The 15785-nt window shown below is 39.1% G+C and overlaps 1 protein-coding gene across 4 annotated transcripts in view; it reads right to left on the bottom strand.

Moving 5' to 3' along the window:
• Nucleotides 1-15785, bottom strand: part of epb41l5 (erythrocyte membrane protein band 4.1 like 5) — a 103486-nt gene that overhangs the window by 53850 nt on the left and 33851 nt on the right. For all 4 annotated transcript variants that reach the window (XM_061918342.1, XM_061918341.1, XM_061918344.1 and 1 more), the window contains exons 7-11: nucleotides 15716-15768; nucleotides 6815-6935; nucleotides 6648-6735; nucleotides 3391-3479; nucleotides 3205-3274 (exon numbers count right to left, since the gene is read on the bottom strand). In XM_061918342.1, coding sequence (XP_061774326.1) covers nucleotides 3205-3274; nucleotides 3391-3479; nucleotides 6648-6735; nucleotides 6815-6935; nucleotides 15716-15768 — 421 coding nt within the window. The remainder of the gene's footprint in view (nucleotides 1-3204; nucleotides 3275-3390; nucleotides 3480-6647; nucleotides 6736-6814; nucleotides 6936-15715; nucleotides 15769-15785) is intronic.

Raw genomic sequence — 15785 nt, 5'->3', positions numbered from 1 at the left:
TGAGTTGCATATTTACTTCTGGACTGATAAGATGCCTTATCAGCACTCGACTGACTCCTGGGTCAAATCTACACCGGCTTGAATAATTGACTTTGTCTAACTCCTAGGTGACTCGTCTGCCTTTTAGAGGGGTCTTCTCAAATACCTCTAATCATTACAGTAATCTACAGACACTTACTTTCCAAGGAGTCACATGGCTTGCAGACACACAATAAAAGAGGACTGTAGCATAAATCATATGTTACTACAGAATTGACTCAGAGAGGCCATGTTGATAAAGGACCCAGGCGAGTACAGGAAACAATACATTAGACCACTGTTAGGGGGGCTGAGCTGCAAGGCCAGTGCAGTGTGTGTGTGTGTGTGTGTGTGTGTGTGTGTGTGTGTGTGTGTGCGTGATGGTAGGGTGTGCAGATAATGCATACCAGAAATACCAGAGAGGAGGCTTCTTTATTAAGCTCCCACACAGACTTGGAGGATGGACATAAACAAGTGCTGCTGTTCCTTCATATACACTTGCCTCTGGGCAACGTAACAAAAAGTCTACTTTCATTTCAGCTTGGGCCAGAGAGACTTTGGAACTACTTTCCACATTTTAAATTTTTTATATATATATTTTTGTATATATATATATATTAGGGGTGTGGGGGGAAAAAATCGATTCGAATACGAATCGCGATTCTCACGTTGTGCGATTCAGAATCGATTCTCTCTTTTTTTTTTTTTTATCTATTTTTTTGATTTTTTTATCAATCCAACAAACCAATACACAGCAATACCGTAACAATGCAATCCAATTCCAAAACCAAACTTGACCCAGCAACACTCAGAACTGCAATAAACAGAGCAATTGAGAGGAGACACAAACACGACACAGAACAAACCAAAACTAGTGAAACAAAAACAAATATTATCAACAACAGTATCAATATTAGTTATATTTTCAGCATAGCAGTCATTAAAAATCCCTCATTGACATTATCATTAGACATTTATAAAAATAAAAAAATTAAAACAATAGTGTCACAGTGGCTTACACTTGAATCAGAAAAATATCGTTTTTAAATCGAGAATCGCGTTGAATCAAAAAAAAAAATCGATATATAATCGAATCGCGACCCCAAGAATCGATATTGAACCGAATCGTGGGACACCCAAGATTCGCAGCCCTAAAATATATAAATATATATATATATATATATATATATATATAAAGAGATGAGAGAACATCAGCATTGTAACACAACATAACAAATACCCAGAACCCCTTGCAGCACTGACTCTTCCGGGATGCTACAATATACACCCCCCACTACCCCCCCACCTCAACCTCCTCATGCTCTCTCAGGGAGAGCAGGTCCCAAATTCTGGGCTGCTGTTTTGAGGCATGTTAAAAAAAAAAAAATGCACTTTGTGACTTCAATAATAAATATGGCAGTGAAGTGAAGTATATTTATATAGCGCTTTTTTTCTAGTGACTCAAAGCGCTTTACATAGTGAAACCCAATATCTAAGTTACATTCAAACCAGTGTGGGTGGCACTGGGAGCAGGTGGGTAAAGTGTCTTGCCCAAGGACACAACGGCAGTGACTTGGATGGCGGAAGCGGGAATCGAACCTGCAACCCTTAAGTTGCTGGCACGGCCACTCTACCAACCGAGCTAAACTGCCATGTTGGCATTTTTTTTCCATAACTTAAATTGATTTATTTTGGAAAATCTTGTTACATTGTTTAAATGCATCCAGCGGGGCATCACAACAAAATTAAGCATAATAATGTGTTAATTCCACGACTGTATATATCGATATCGGTTGATATCGGAATCGGTAATTAAGAGTTGGACAATATCGGAATATCGGCAAAAGAGCCATTATCGGACCTCTCTACTTTAGACACAATATAAAGTGCTATATACTGTAGTCGTGGTTCTTAATCATTGTTGGGCCCTCTCGAGGGCCGTCAAAAATATGTTTCTCGGCTGTGGTCCCTATAAGCCGCAGTGGTACTCAGTTGTAGAACACTTTTTCAACACATTTAGTAGTAATGACAATATAAAAAAAAAACACATGTAGTCTGGAACTAAAGTCAAGTTTAAGCGCAAAAACTATGACTAAAGTGGTGAAACTGTATTTTTATTTGCAGTTAAATTTTGACAGTTTATTAAAAAAAACATTATAACACATTGCACAAAAACATAATATACATAATGTTCAAATCAGCCATATTTATTTTTGAAGTCACAAAGTGGATTATTTCTTTTAACATGCCTCAAAACAGCAGCTTGGAATTTGGGACATGCTCTTCCTGAGAGAGCATGAGGAGGTTGAGGTGGGGGGGGGCGGATATTTGTAACAGTGTTAAAGTTGTTCTCCCTGAGAGAGCCTGAGGAGGTTGAGGTGGGCAGGGTTAAGGTTGGAGGGGGTTAGCAAGGGGTTTATTCTGTAGCGTCCCGAAAAATGTTGTGCTGCAAGGGGCTCTAGGTATTTGTTCTGTTGTGTTACAGTGCGGATGTTCTCCCGAAATGTGTTTGTCATTCTTGTTTGGTGTGGGTTCACAGAGTGGCGCATATTTGTAACAGTGTTAAAATTGTTCATACGGCCACCCTCAGTTTGACCTGTATGGCTGTTGACCAAGTATGCCTGGCATTCACTTGTGTGTGTGTGTGAAAAGCCGTAGATATTATGTGATCGGGCCACCACGCAAAGGAAGTGCCTTTAAGGTTTATTGGCGTTCTGTACTTCTCCCTATGGCCGTGTACACAGCCGCGTTTTAAAAAGTCATAAATTTTACTTTTTGAAACCGATACCGATAATTTCCGATGTTACATTTTAAAGCATTTATCGGCCGTCCGATATTATCGGACACATTTCTAGTCTAAAGTGTACAAACTTTCACTAAAATATGGACTTTTTTCGAGGCTGTAACTTATTTTTCACATGTCCATTGTTTCTTATGGATAAATGTGCTTCACTATTTAAACCTTTCTATGTACGAACCCTGGTCAAGAACCAAGACAGTTGGTAAATCCAGGTTGCACTGTACTTACTTCTAAATGTAAATAAATTAACAGAGTTGTTATTGCATTTCCTCCAGCCCTCGATTACAAGTCAGACCCCACACGTGTTTCTGTGCTCATTTTCTAAAATGATGCAATTTGTAGAGTTGGAAGAAATGACTAAGATTCTAAAAGTCTTTCGTTATTACCTGGTCGTCATCTTCCACCACCACCAGGGTCAGTTTACTCTTTTTGAAATCCAGACGAGTGATCTTGGGCCTACAGGAAAACAAAGTAATGCAATTTTCAAACAAATACTCCAAGAGGTTAAGATAAAGAAATCGAGTAAATCCCATGCAAGGTATTTCATCAAATGAGGTCATCGTGAAACATACCAGAAAAAGAGGCCAATCTTGGTTTCTCCCTCAAACACCAAAACTCCAGTGGGTGTCAAACCCAGACTGTACTCGTTACCGTCACGTGCCTGTGTGGGAACAACGTAAGGGAAAGTACATGAGACAGGACTACAGGACAATTACACAATCTCAATTGTACAGTAGGTGAACTATCATTATATTTCCCTTTGATTTGAAGTTTTTTTTAAGTTAACTTGTATATAATAATATATAATAATAAAATTGCAAGTAAACCTTGTATTTTATTTTTAGAAAATAAGGTGCTTATATAAATACTAAACATCTTGAAGTGTTATGTATTGTTGTTTTTAGAGATGTCCGGACTGCTGATATCATCGGCCGATAAATGCTTGAAAATGTAATGTCGTAAATTATCGGTATCGGTTTAAAAATTATCATTATCGGCTTCAAAAAGTAAAATTTATGACTTTTTAAAACGCCGCTGTCTACACGGACGGAGGGAGAAGTATGGAGCGCCAATAAACCTTAAAAGCACTGCCTTTGCCGGCCCAATAACGTAATACCTACGGCTTTTCACACACACACAAGTGAATACAGTGGGGGCAAAAAAGTATTTAGTCAGCCACCGATTGTGCAAGTTCTCCCACTTAAAATGATGAGAGAGGTCTGTCATTTTCATCATAGGTACACTTCAACTGTGAGAGACAGAATGTGAAAAAAAAATCCAGGAATTCACATTGTAGGAATTTTAAAGAATTTATTTGTAATTTATGGTGGAAAATAAGTATTTGGTCAACCATTCAAAGCTCTCACTGTTGGAAGGAGGTTTTGGCTCAAAATCTCACGATACATGGCCCCATTCATTCTTTCCTTAACACGGATCAATCGTCCTGTCCCCTTAGCAGAAAAACAGCCCCAAAGCATGATGTTTCCACCCCCATGCTTCACAGTAGGTGTGGTGTTCTTGGGATGCAACTCAGTATTCTTCTTCCTCCAAACACGACCAGTTGAGTTTATACCAAAAAGTTCTATTTTGGTTTCATCTGACCACATGACATTCTCCCAATCCTCTGCTGTATCATCCATGTATCCATTTTGGTATAAACTCAACTCATTGTGTTTGGAGGAAGAAGAATACTGAGTTGCATCCCAAGAACACCACACCTACCGTGAAGCATGGGGGTGGAAACATCATGCTTTGGGGTTGTTTTTCTGCTAGGGGGACAGGATGATTGATCCGTGTTAAGGAAAGAATGAATGGGGCCATGTATCGTGAGATTTTGAGCCAAAACCTCCTTCCATCTGTGAGAGCTTTGAATGGTTGACAAAAACTTATTTTCCACCATAATTTACAAATAAATTCTTTAAAATTCCTACAATGTGAATTCCTGGAGTTTTTTTTTCCACATTCTGTCTCTCACAGTTGAAGTGTACCTATGATGAAAATTACAGACCTCTGTCATCATTTTAAGTGGGAGAACTTGCACAATCGGTGGCTGACTAAATACTTTTTTGCCCCACTGTACATGCATACTTGGTCAACAGCCATTCAGGTCACACTGAGGGTGGCCGTATTAACAACTTTAACACTGTTACAAATATGCGCCACACTGTGAACCCACACCAAACAAGAATGACAAACACATTTCGGGAGAACATCCGCACCGTAACTTAACATAAACACAACAGAACAAATACCCAGAACCCCTTACAGCACTAACTCTTTCGGGACGCTACAATATACACCCCTGCTCCCCCTTACCCCCACCTCAACCCCGCCCACTTCAACCTCCTCATGCTCTCTCAAGGAGAGCATGTCCCAAATTCCAAGCTGTTGTTTTGAGGCATGTTAAAAAAATAATGCACTTTGTGACTTCAATAATAAATATAGCAGTGCCTAATTTTGTTGTGATATGATAAAGGAGCTGGTTGGATCTCTTTTAGAACTGTCTGCATTACTTTGTTTACAATAAATACATCGATGTTTACAAGTCGATTTCATAATGTCCATGTCCGAATTGCGATGCATTAAAGGGGAACATTATCACCAAACCTATGTAAGTGTCAACATATACTTTGATGTTGCAGAAAAAAAGACCATGTATTTTTTCAACCGATTTCCGAACTATAAATGGGTGAATTTTGGCGAATTAAACGCCTTTCTGTTTATCGGTCTTTTAGCGATCACGTCAGAACGTGACGTCACCGAGGTAACACACCCGCCATTTTCATTTTCACATTACAAACACCGGGTCTCAGCTCTGGTATTTTCCGTTTTTTTGACTATTTTTTGGAACCTTGGAGACATCATGCCTCGTCGGAGGGTGTAACAACACTAACAGGGAGGGATTCAAGTTGCACCACTGGCAAGAAATCTGCCGCCAGACCCCCAGTGAATGTACCAGAGTGTCTTCACATTTGACCGGCGATGCTAAGGCAGACATGGCACAGAGATGTATGGATAACCTGCAGATGCATTTGCAACAATTAAGTCAACGAAATCACAAAGGTGAGTTTTGTTGATGTTGTTGACTTATGTGCTAATCAGACATATTTGGTCGCAGCATGACTGCCAGCTAATCGATGCTAACATGCTACGTTAATCGATGCTAACATGCTATTTACGCTAGCTGTATGTACATTTGAAACTAGATACCCACATTTAATGCGAAACAAACACTTACCAATCAACGGATTTAAATTGCTCCAGTGTCACAAGACGCGAAAGTCCTGATCGTATGGTCCCCACATTTTACCGGCGATGCTAATAAGGCAGCCAAGCTATGGGCCACTTCATTAGGTACACCCACGCTATGGCCGAATAGCGTCAATAGCTATTCGCTCAATAGCTTCAATTTCTTCTTCAATTTCGTTTTCGCTATCTGCCTCCATACTCGGACCATCTGTTTCAATACATGCGGAATCTTTTGAATCGCTTAAGCCGCTGAAATCAGAGTCTGAATCCGAGCTAATGTCGCTATATCTTGCTGTGGTAACCGTCATGTTGTTTACATTGGCAGCACTGTATGACGTCACAGGGAAATGGATAGTGGTTTCGAAGATAGCGAAAATAAGGCACTTTAAAGCTTTATTTAGGGATATTCCGGGAGGTGTAAAATTTTGAAAAAAACTTCAAAAAATACAACAAGCCACTGGGAACTTATATTTATTGTTTTTAACCCTTTTGAAATTGTGATAATGTTCCCCTTTAAAAAATCCATTATTCCCCCCCCCCAGTAATAACTTTATAGTGAGAAAGGAAGAGTGTCAGTTACCTTGACCATGTGCATGTCGACGCCATACATTTCAAGCCACTTTGCTTTATTCAGGAAGTTAATTTCAGCCTGGGCAGGTGTTTGACCCCTGGAAATGACAACAACAATTGAAAATTGCAAGCCCCTTTTGTGTACAGGATGAAAGGTTTCCAAAACATCTGGCCAACCTGCACTCCTTCCATGCGTTATATACAGCCAGCTCCACATCCTCTGTCTGGTTGGGGATAAACCGGAATTCTGACACGAGGGCCAAGGTATGTTCGAGTGGGTCACAATCCCCGAGTTCAGCTGAAAACACAAACAGCACGACATCAGCTTCTTCATTCAGACAACGAGTCAAGTCAGTAGGTATGATATTCTCAATATGGCCGTATTTGTCATTTTTCCCCACATTGCCAATTTCCCATGTGTGCAAGCTCTAAAGACACGCAGGCATCCTTGCAATAAGTACCGTATTTTTCTGGACTATAAGGCGCACTTAATATTCTTTGATTTTCTCAAAAAGTATAGCCTCATAGCCCGATGCGCCTAATGTAAAGCATAGTTCTGGTTTGCTTACTGGCCTTGAAACAATTGCTGGACAAGCCTTTAAGTTGTTTTTTTATGATTATTTTATTAGAGGTGGGAATCTTTGGCCACCTCACGATTCAATTATGATTACAATTCAGGAGCCGTGATTCGATTAAAAATCGATTATTGATGCATCTTTAATTTACCATATTATTCCGGACTATAAGGCGCACTTAAAAACATTTAATTTTCTCCCAAAAAACCGACAGTGCGCCTTATAACCCGGTGCGCCGAATGTACGGAATAATTCTGGTTGTGCTTACTGACCTCGAAGCAATTTTTTAGGGCACATGATGTAATGATAAGTGTGACCAGTAGATGGCAGACACACATAAGAGGTACGTGTAGACTGCAAGATGACGCCACAGAACAACGTCAAAAACTTTAAATATTTCATATAAAACATTAAACGCGACGCTCAAAAATCAGTCAAAATGTTTTTTGGTACGGCATCAGTCAGCTATAAAGCCGCACCGCTTGATGGATTTTCGGCGCATTAAACATACCGGTTTTATTATGGTGTGTGTATAAGGGCCGCAAAACAGCACCTGCCGTTTTGTTTTATAATATTATGCAAAACCAACTTTTCTTACTTTCTGGTACCTGCTGATGTGTATTTGGGATCTGCATAAGTCCTGATAATGTGCGTGTGTCCGCAATTGTAGTCTGTGACGACACCGTAGTTAAAGGCTTCTTTGTTTTCTCTACCTTCCTGTTCTGGGACATTCATCTTCCGTTGTTGCTAGAGATGTCCGATTAATGGCTTTTTTGCCGATATCCTATATTCCGATATTGTCCAACTCTTAATTACCGATTCCAAACCTATACAGAAATATACAGTCGTGGAATTAACACATTATTTTGCCTAATTTTGTTGTGATGCCCCGCTGGATGCATTAAACAATGAGACAAGTTTACAGAGGTGTATATTTTAGCGTCCCGGAAGAGTTAGTGCTGCAAGGGGTTCTGGGTATTTGTTCTGTTGCGTTTATGTTGTGTTACGGTGCGGATGTTCTCCCAAAATGCGTTTGTCATTCTTGTTTGGTGTGGGTTCACAATGTGGCGCATATTTGTAACAGTGTTAAAGTTGTTTATACGGCCACCCTCAGTGTGACCTGTATGGCTGTTGACCAAGTATGCGTTGCATTCACTTGTGTGTGTGAAAAGCCGTAAATATTAAGTGATCGGGCCAGCTTGCAAAGGAAGTTACTTTAAGGTTTATTGGCACTCTGTACTTCTCCCTACGTCCGTGTACACAGCGGCGTTTTAAAGTCATAAATTTTACTTTTTGAAACAGATACCGATGATTTTGAAACAGATACCAATAATTTCCGATAGTACATTTTAAAGCATTTATCTATACATCTCTAGTTGTTGCTATTTCTAATATAAAAGTAGCATAAAGTTCTTACTTATATCTGTCAGTTGACTAGCTATCAAAGACAGAAAAAGACCTAAATAGACCTGCTCATCGGCAGTGCGCCTTTTAATCCGGTGCGACCATGAAATATACTTCCGAAATATACGGTACGCTGTCATTTATCAACATAAAAGAAAAAACTGCTTCAGTACAGAACATCAACTATTACAAATAATGCAGAACCAGCTGGTAGTCAGTTCCAGTAAACAAGTGGAGCAGTTTTATCGGTTTTAGGGAGGAGTAATAGGTCAGATTGCAAAGTCCTAATGTTGGTTTAACCTCTTCTATAGTAGGCAGAGCCTTTTTCAACTGTGAGAAAATCCCGAGCATACAGATGATCGTCAAGTCATTTTGAGAATAGGAAAGAGAGTTGGAGTGAGGGGGGAAAAAGAAAGAAAGTGCAGGATTACGAGGCCTCTAAAGAGGAGGGAGCACTAATGAGCTGGCATTTACCCTACAGTGACTCTGTAAATGTGTGTGTGTGTGTGTGGTTACAAATTCCTGCAATCTAACTCTTGCTGAAAACACTAAACTATGTTGAAATAAGTGCAAGCAAGACTGTGGCCATGGCAACAGTGTGTGTGTAATTTGGTGTGACAGCAGTGTCGTGCATAGATAGGAGGAGATAAGTTCGTATATTTTGATCATTAGTGGTGCATTGTTACGGACATTTCAAGTAAACATGAGGTTATCAGAGCAAAGAGCAGAATGTCAACAGTTTCCAGGACAGTTACATTTTCTTAGTTGGTACTTTGGAATGATAAAGTACAAACATAACATTGGGATAATAGAACGTTAACAATACACTACAGTACATTTCAGTACAATTCAAAGGCTGATTGTGCTCAAACGGGGAATACAATTGTTGTATGCATAAAAAAATATATATAAATATATATATATATATATGGTTAAAACTGCAGACTCTTAAGTTTTTTAAATACACAAATGTGTGGTCCTTGTTGTAAAAAGGAAAACAACTAAGGAGTTGTTACCTCAGCTAGATTCAGAAATGAAAAAAAAAAAAAAAAGGTTCCAAAAAGTTTAAAATAATAATGCTCACAGTGTTCACGTAGTATTTTAACCAAGTACCTTCACTGTTACCATATCTAAAGTTACTGTGCAGAAATATGGGGAAATAACTACAAATTGTCAGGCTTTTCCCTGACCGTTTGGTTTTGTTTTAGTTTTTCCTCTGTGTATGTCTTTGTTTCCTGTCAGCGCTTATATTTTGGTAATTTCCTGCTTTTTTCCCTGGGCGCTGTTCCCCTCAGCTGCGGCTGATTGGCACCTGGCCACACCTGGTGTCAATCAGCCCGATCTCATTTAAACTTGCTTTGTCCTCCAGTCATTGTTGTCGCCACTCCCTGTCAATGTCAGTAATGCTTGTCATAGAACCTGTAGCTGTTTCTTGGTAGTTCCTGTTTGCTGGATCCTGTTTCCCGTTTTCCAGTTTGGCTGTTCCTAGTTCAGGGGTCGGGAGCCTTTTTGGCTGAGAGAGCCATGAAAGCCAAATATTTTAAAATGTATTTTTTGTGAGAGCCATATAATGTTTTTTTTAAACACTGAATACAACTAAATGCGTGCATTTTTAAGTATAAGTCTCTAATTATTTTTAATAACATTGTTATTCTGAAGCTAACCAATAACTAAAATACTTCTGACTACTAATGAGACTTCTTGAACAGGGGAGGGGTAAAAAAAAAACGGATGAATGGATTAAAATGCATTAGAATGTTTTATATTTTGAACAATATTTTTCACACTGATTACCAGCGGAATTATTCATTATTTAACGTGTTAAGCAATGTCAGCTAAGATTTATCTGAGAGCCAGGTGCAGTCATCAAAAGAGCCACATCTGGCTCTAAAGCCATAGGTTCCCTACCCCTGTCCTAGTTCGTGTTTTTTTTTTCATTTCTAAAGATTAAATCATGTTTTCCTGCATCTTGGGGTTCGTAACAAACTCACTCTGACAAAAATGTTCGCTTCATTCACTAACTGCGTTACAAAAAAGATCAATTACACTAATACACAATGTTGGCTATACAGAACATTCAAACCCTTTATTTACTGAATTAAAATATTGACATTCAATGAGTTGGTGCAATTGCAAAAAGCTAACATTATGTATAAAGCAAACTATAACCTGCTAGCCAAGAATGTACAACAACTTTTCTCAACAATAGAGGACTTTGGAGGAATATACAGCCAGCGCTGCCTGCAGGAGCAAAAGTCACCGCCTTCAAGCGGGAAGATGTCGAACAGACAACCGCAATATGTCAAGTGTGGGGCAAAAGCTTTGCTACAAAAAGTAGCATTACTGCTAATACGTAGCATCATTTGAAAGAGAGTGAAGAGTGCTTGAAAGTCCGCATGTCAACATCTCCGTTCGGTGCCACACCAACAAAATGCTGAGGCAGCCATTTCAACATCAACACCATATTAAAAAAATAGTCAACAGAAAGAGATAACGTCCGCAGGAACCTACCACATCGCGAAGGACAAACACTATTTGATTTCCCATTATGCAACTCATTTTTAGTTGACAATTATTGAAATATCTTGTGTGACATCATGCACAAAAGTGCATTTTGTTTTAAACTATTGTAGTGGCGTTCTGTACAAAAAGTGCACTTTAATTTAGTGTTGTTTTGATATGTCTTCTTAAGTGACATCATGCACAAAAGTGCACTCATAGCTTGTTTTAAAATGTCTGTGACAATCTTGCACTTTCTGTTTTGGAAATGACAGGGGTTAGTGCGTCTGCCTCACAATACGAAGTTCCTGTAGTCCTGGGTTAAAATCCAGGCTCGGGAACTTTCTGTGTGGAGTTTGCATGTTCTCCCCGTGAATGCGTGGGTTCCCTCCGGGTACTCCGGCTTCCTCCCACTTCCAAAGACATGCACCTGGGGATAGGTTGATTGGCAACACTAAATTGGCCCTAGTGTGTGAATGTGAGTGTGAATGTTGTCTGTCTATCTGTGTTGGCCCTGCGATGAGGTGGCGACTTGTCCAGGGTGTACCCCGCCTTCCGCCCGATTGTAGCTGAGATGGGCGCCAGCGCCCCCTGCAACCCCAAAAGGGAATAAGCGGTAGGAAAATGGATGGATGGATGGATGAATGTTTGTGCCACTGCTTAATAACTGTTTAATAAATACACTTTTGGTTAATTGTCTTATTTGTGATTTCCCTCTCTGCATGAAAGTTTAAAATGAGCATATATTAATGCAATATGAAGAAGAATGTTTTAATGTAGACCAGAGTGTCCTAACTTTTTCCACTGAGGGCCGCACACTGAAAACTCAAAGCATTTTGATATGTTTTTATTTCAAAAACCAATACAATATATGTGTAAAAATACACATTTAGGCCTCCACTCAGGCTTGATCCCAGGGACCCCAAAAGATTTTGGTCAAAAAAACATTAAAAATGGGTCATTATTTTGTATTATTGTTATTCAAGGTTTAAATCTCTAGATCAGGGGTCACCAACCTTTTTGAAAACAAGAGCTACTTCTTGGGTACTGATTAATGTGAAGGGCTACCAGTTTGATACACACTTAAATAAATGGCCAGAAACTCAATTTACCTTTAATAAATAAATCTATATATATATATATATATATATATAAAAAAATGGGTGTTTCTGTGTCATTCCGTCGTATATTTTTTTTCCTTTTATGGAAGTTTTTTTGTAGAGAATAAATGATGAAAAAACACTTAATTCAACGGTTTAAAAGAGGAGAAAACAGGAAAAAAAAAATAAAAAAATTTGAAACATAGTTTATCTTAAATTTAAACTCTTTACAATTCAACCGAAAAAAAGAAGAGAAAAACTAGCTAATTCAAATCTTTATGAAAAAAATTAAAAAAAGAATTTATTAGTAAATGTATTTATTAGTAAATAAATAGTAATTTATTAGTAATTTTTCCTGATTAAGATTATTTTTTTTAATTTTGATGAAACGTTTTAAATAGGCTAAAATCCAATCAGTACTTTGTTAGAATATATAACAAATTGGACCAAGCTATATTTCTAACAAAGACAAATCATTATTTCTTCTAGATTTTCCAGAACAAAAATTTTAAAAGAAATTCGAAAGACTTTGAAATAAGATTTAAATTTGATTCTACGGATTTTCCAGATTTGCCAGAATAATTTTTTTGAATTTCAATCATAAGTTTGAAGAAATATTTCACAAATATTCTTCGTCGAAAAAACAGAAGCTAAAATGAAGAATTAAATCCAATTTTATTTATTATTCTTTACAATAAATTTAAAAAAAAATACTTGAACATTGATTTCAATTGTCAGGAAAGAAGTGGAAGGAATTTAAAAGGTAAAAAAGTATATGTGTTTAAAAATCCTAAAATCTTTTTTAAGGTTGTATTTTTTCTCTAAAATTGTCTTTCTGAAAGTTATGAGAAGCAAAGTAAAAAAATAAATGAATTTATTTAAACAAGTGAAGACCAAGTCTTTAAAATATTTTCTTGGATTTTCAAATTCTATTTGAGTTTTGTCTCTCTTAGAATTAAAAATGTCAAGCAAAGCGAGACCAGCTTGCTAGTAAATAAATACAATTTTAAAACATAGAGGCAGCTCACTGGTAAGTGCTGCTATTTGAGCTACTTTTAGAACAGGCCAGCGGGCAACTCATCTGGTCCTTACGGGCTACCTGGTGCCCGCGGGCACCGTGTTGGTGACCCCTGCTCTAGATCAAAATTAGGTCTATCCGTCAATATAACGTTTTTAAAGATTTAAGTTGTATGCCCTTTTTGTCAAAGGAAACCCTGTTTTGTTATGGAAAAATAACACAAAATATGCAATAGTTTCCCCCAATAGAATTTTAAAGTGGAATATTTGAGTTTATAGAATAATTGGAGCCTTAAAAATGTCAACACATAACACCATTGATTTCAATTTGTTATTTTTTTTAAGCAATGACACACAAAAAAAAAATCGCACTAAAATTATTGGGGATCCAAAAGGGTCCTTCTTCTACTGTTCACTTTAAACACAATCGTCTTGAGATCAACTTCAGATCCATCTGTCAATTATAACTTTTATTGTTGCTTATGTTTTTTGTTTGTTCTTATTAGGTCATTCTGTAGAAGAAATAAAAAAAGTTGTTTTTTATATGGCAAACACAAAATATGCAACATTTTCTCCAAAAAATATCTCCATCCATCCATCCATCCATCCATCTTGTTCCGCTTATCCGAGGTCGGGTCGCGGGGGCAGCAGCCTAAGCAAGGTAACCCAGACTTCCCTCTCTCCAGCCACTTCGTCCAGCTCTTACCGGGGGATCCCGAGGCGTTCCCAGGCCAGCTGGGAGACATAGTCTTCCCAACGTGTCCTGGGTCTTCCCCGTGGCCTCCTACCGGTTGGACGTGCCCTAAACACCTCGTTCGGGTGGCATCCTGACCAGATGCCCGAACCACCTCATCTGGCTCCTCTCGATGTGAAGGAGCAGCGGCTTTACTTTGAGTTCCTCCCGGATGACAGAGCTTCTCACCCTATCTCTAAGGGAGAGCCCCGCCACCCGGCGGAGGAAACTCATTTCGGCCGCTTGTACCCGTGATCTTATCCTTTCGGTCCTGACCCAAAGCTCATGACCATAGGTGAGGATGGGAACGTAGATCGACCGGTAAATTGAGAGCTTTGCCTTCCGGCTCAGCTCCTTCTTCACCACAACGGATCGGTACAACGTCCGCATTACTGAAGACGCCGCACCGATCCGCCTGTCGATCTCATGATCCACTCTTCCCTCACTCGTGAAAAATACCTCAAAGTGGAATATTTAATGTGACATTGATTTTGATTTTTTTTTTTAAGAAAATAACAACCTGCATGTCAGCTTTGTGTTATTAGAGTAAACATTGCAACATTTTCTCGTCACATTTCACCTGTTTTTCTCTTTTATACCACTTTTTCTGTTTTTTTAATATTTTTAATCGTATTTTTAGAATGTGATAAGGGCCGTTAAAAAATTACCCGCGGGCCGCACTTTGGACACCCCTGATGTCGACATATAGAAACCCCCCCCCCCCCCTAGGGGGGGGGTTGCCCACATCTGAGGTCCTCTCCAAGGTTTCTCATAGTCAGCATTGTCACTGGCGTCCCACTGGATGTGAATTCTCCCTGCCCACTGGGTGTGAGTTTTCCTTGCCCTTTTGTGGGTTCTTCCGAGGATGTTGTAGTCGTAATGATTTGTGCAGTCCTTTGAGACATTTGTGATTTGGGGCTATATAAATAAACATTGATTGATTGATTGAATTATCATACTGCTGTGATTATATGTTTCAAGTGTTCATTCAAGGCTAAGGCCAAATATGGAGATATATATCGTGAACCTTGACATGGCCTAAAAATATTGAGATATTAAAAAAAGGCCACATCGCCCAGCCCTGATGCAAGGTACATTGGGGCGGTATAGCTCGGTTGGTAGAGCGGCCGTGCCAGCAACTTGAGGGTTGCAGGTTCGATCCCCGCTTCCCCCATCCTAGTCACTGCCGTTGTGTCCTTGGGCAAGACACTTTACCTACCTGCTCCCAGTGCCACCCACACTGGTTTAAATGTAAAAATTACATATTGGGTTTTCACTATGATAAGCGCTTTGAGTCACTCGAGAAAAAGCGCTATATAAAATATAATTCACTTCAATTCACTACATTGACACTAGGAATTAATGATTTATTGATCCTTAATTTTGTTCCCCCTACTGGTAAGTTGCAGATGCAACCCCAATAAACTGTAAATTATTTGGAGGCTTTTCGGATCCTAGCGAGCATTTCACAAGAAGAATGGGATTTGGTGAGTCAGAAAACAGGCAGCTCACAGAACCTGAGGATTGTAATCCACTGGTCGTCTGATTATGCTGTCAGGTGACTATGTTCAAATGACACACGGGTTAATGTTTTATAAGACCCCCCCCCCCCCGAGGGAGAAAATACCACCAGGGGATAGCAACAATCCCTGAGAGACATGTGGACAAGCTGAAAAGATGTGAGTCAATCCTTTCTTGCCCACACAAAATGCTGAATGAGAAACACCACATTCCTGCTCGACTTTCTTACCCTGGAGCGAGAAGGCAGCCAACTCCACCACCGTTTCGAACGGACACTCCAGCCTGAAAACACAGACGTT

The sequence above is a fragment of the Nerophis ophidion genome, linkage group LG13 (genome assembly GCF_033978795.1).
Source record: "Nerophis ophidion isolate RoL-2023_Sa linkage group LG13, RoL_Noph_v1.0, whole genome shotgun sequence".
Classification (NCBI taxonomy): domain Eukaryota; kingdom Metazoa; phylum Chordata; class Actinopteri; order Syngnathiformes; family Syngnathidae; genus Nerophis; species Nerophis ophidion.
The sequence above is the reverse complement of the archived record's forward strand: the minus strand, read 5'-3'. Positions and strand labels throughout refer to the sequence as shown.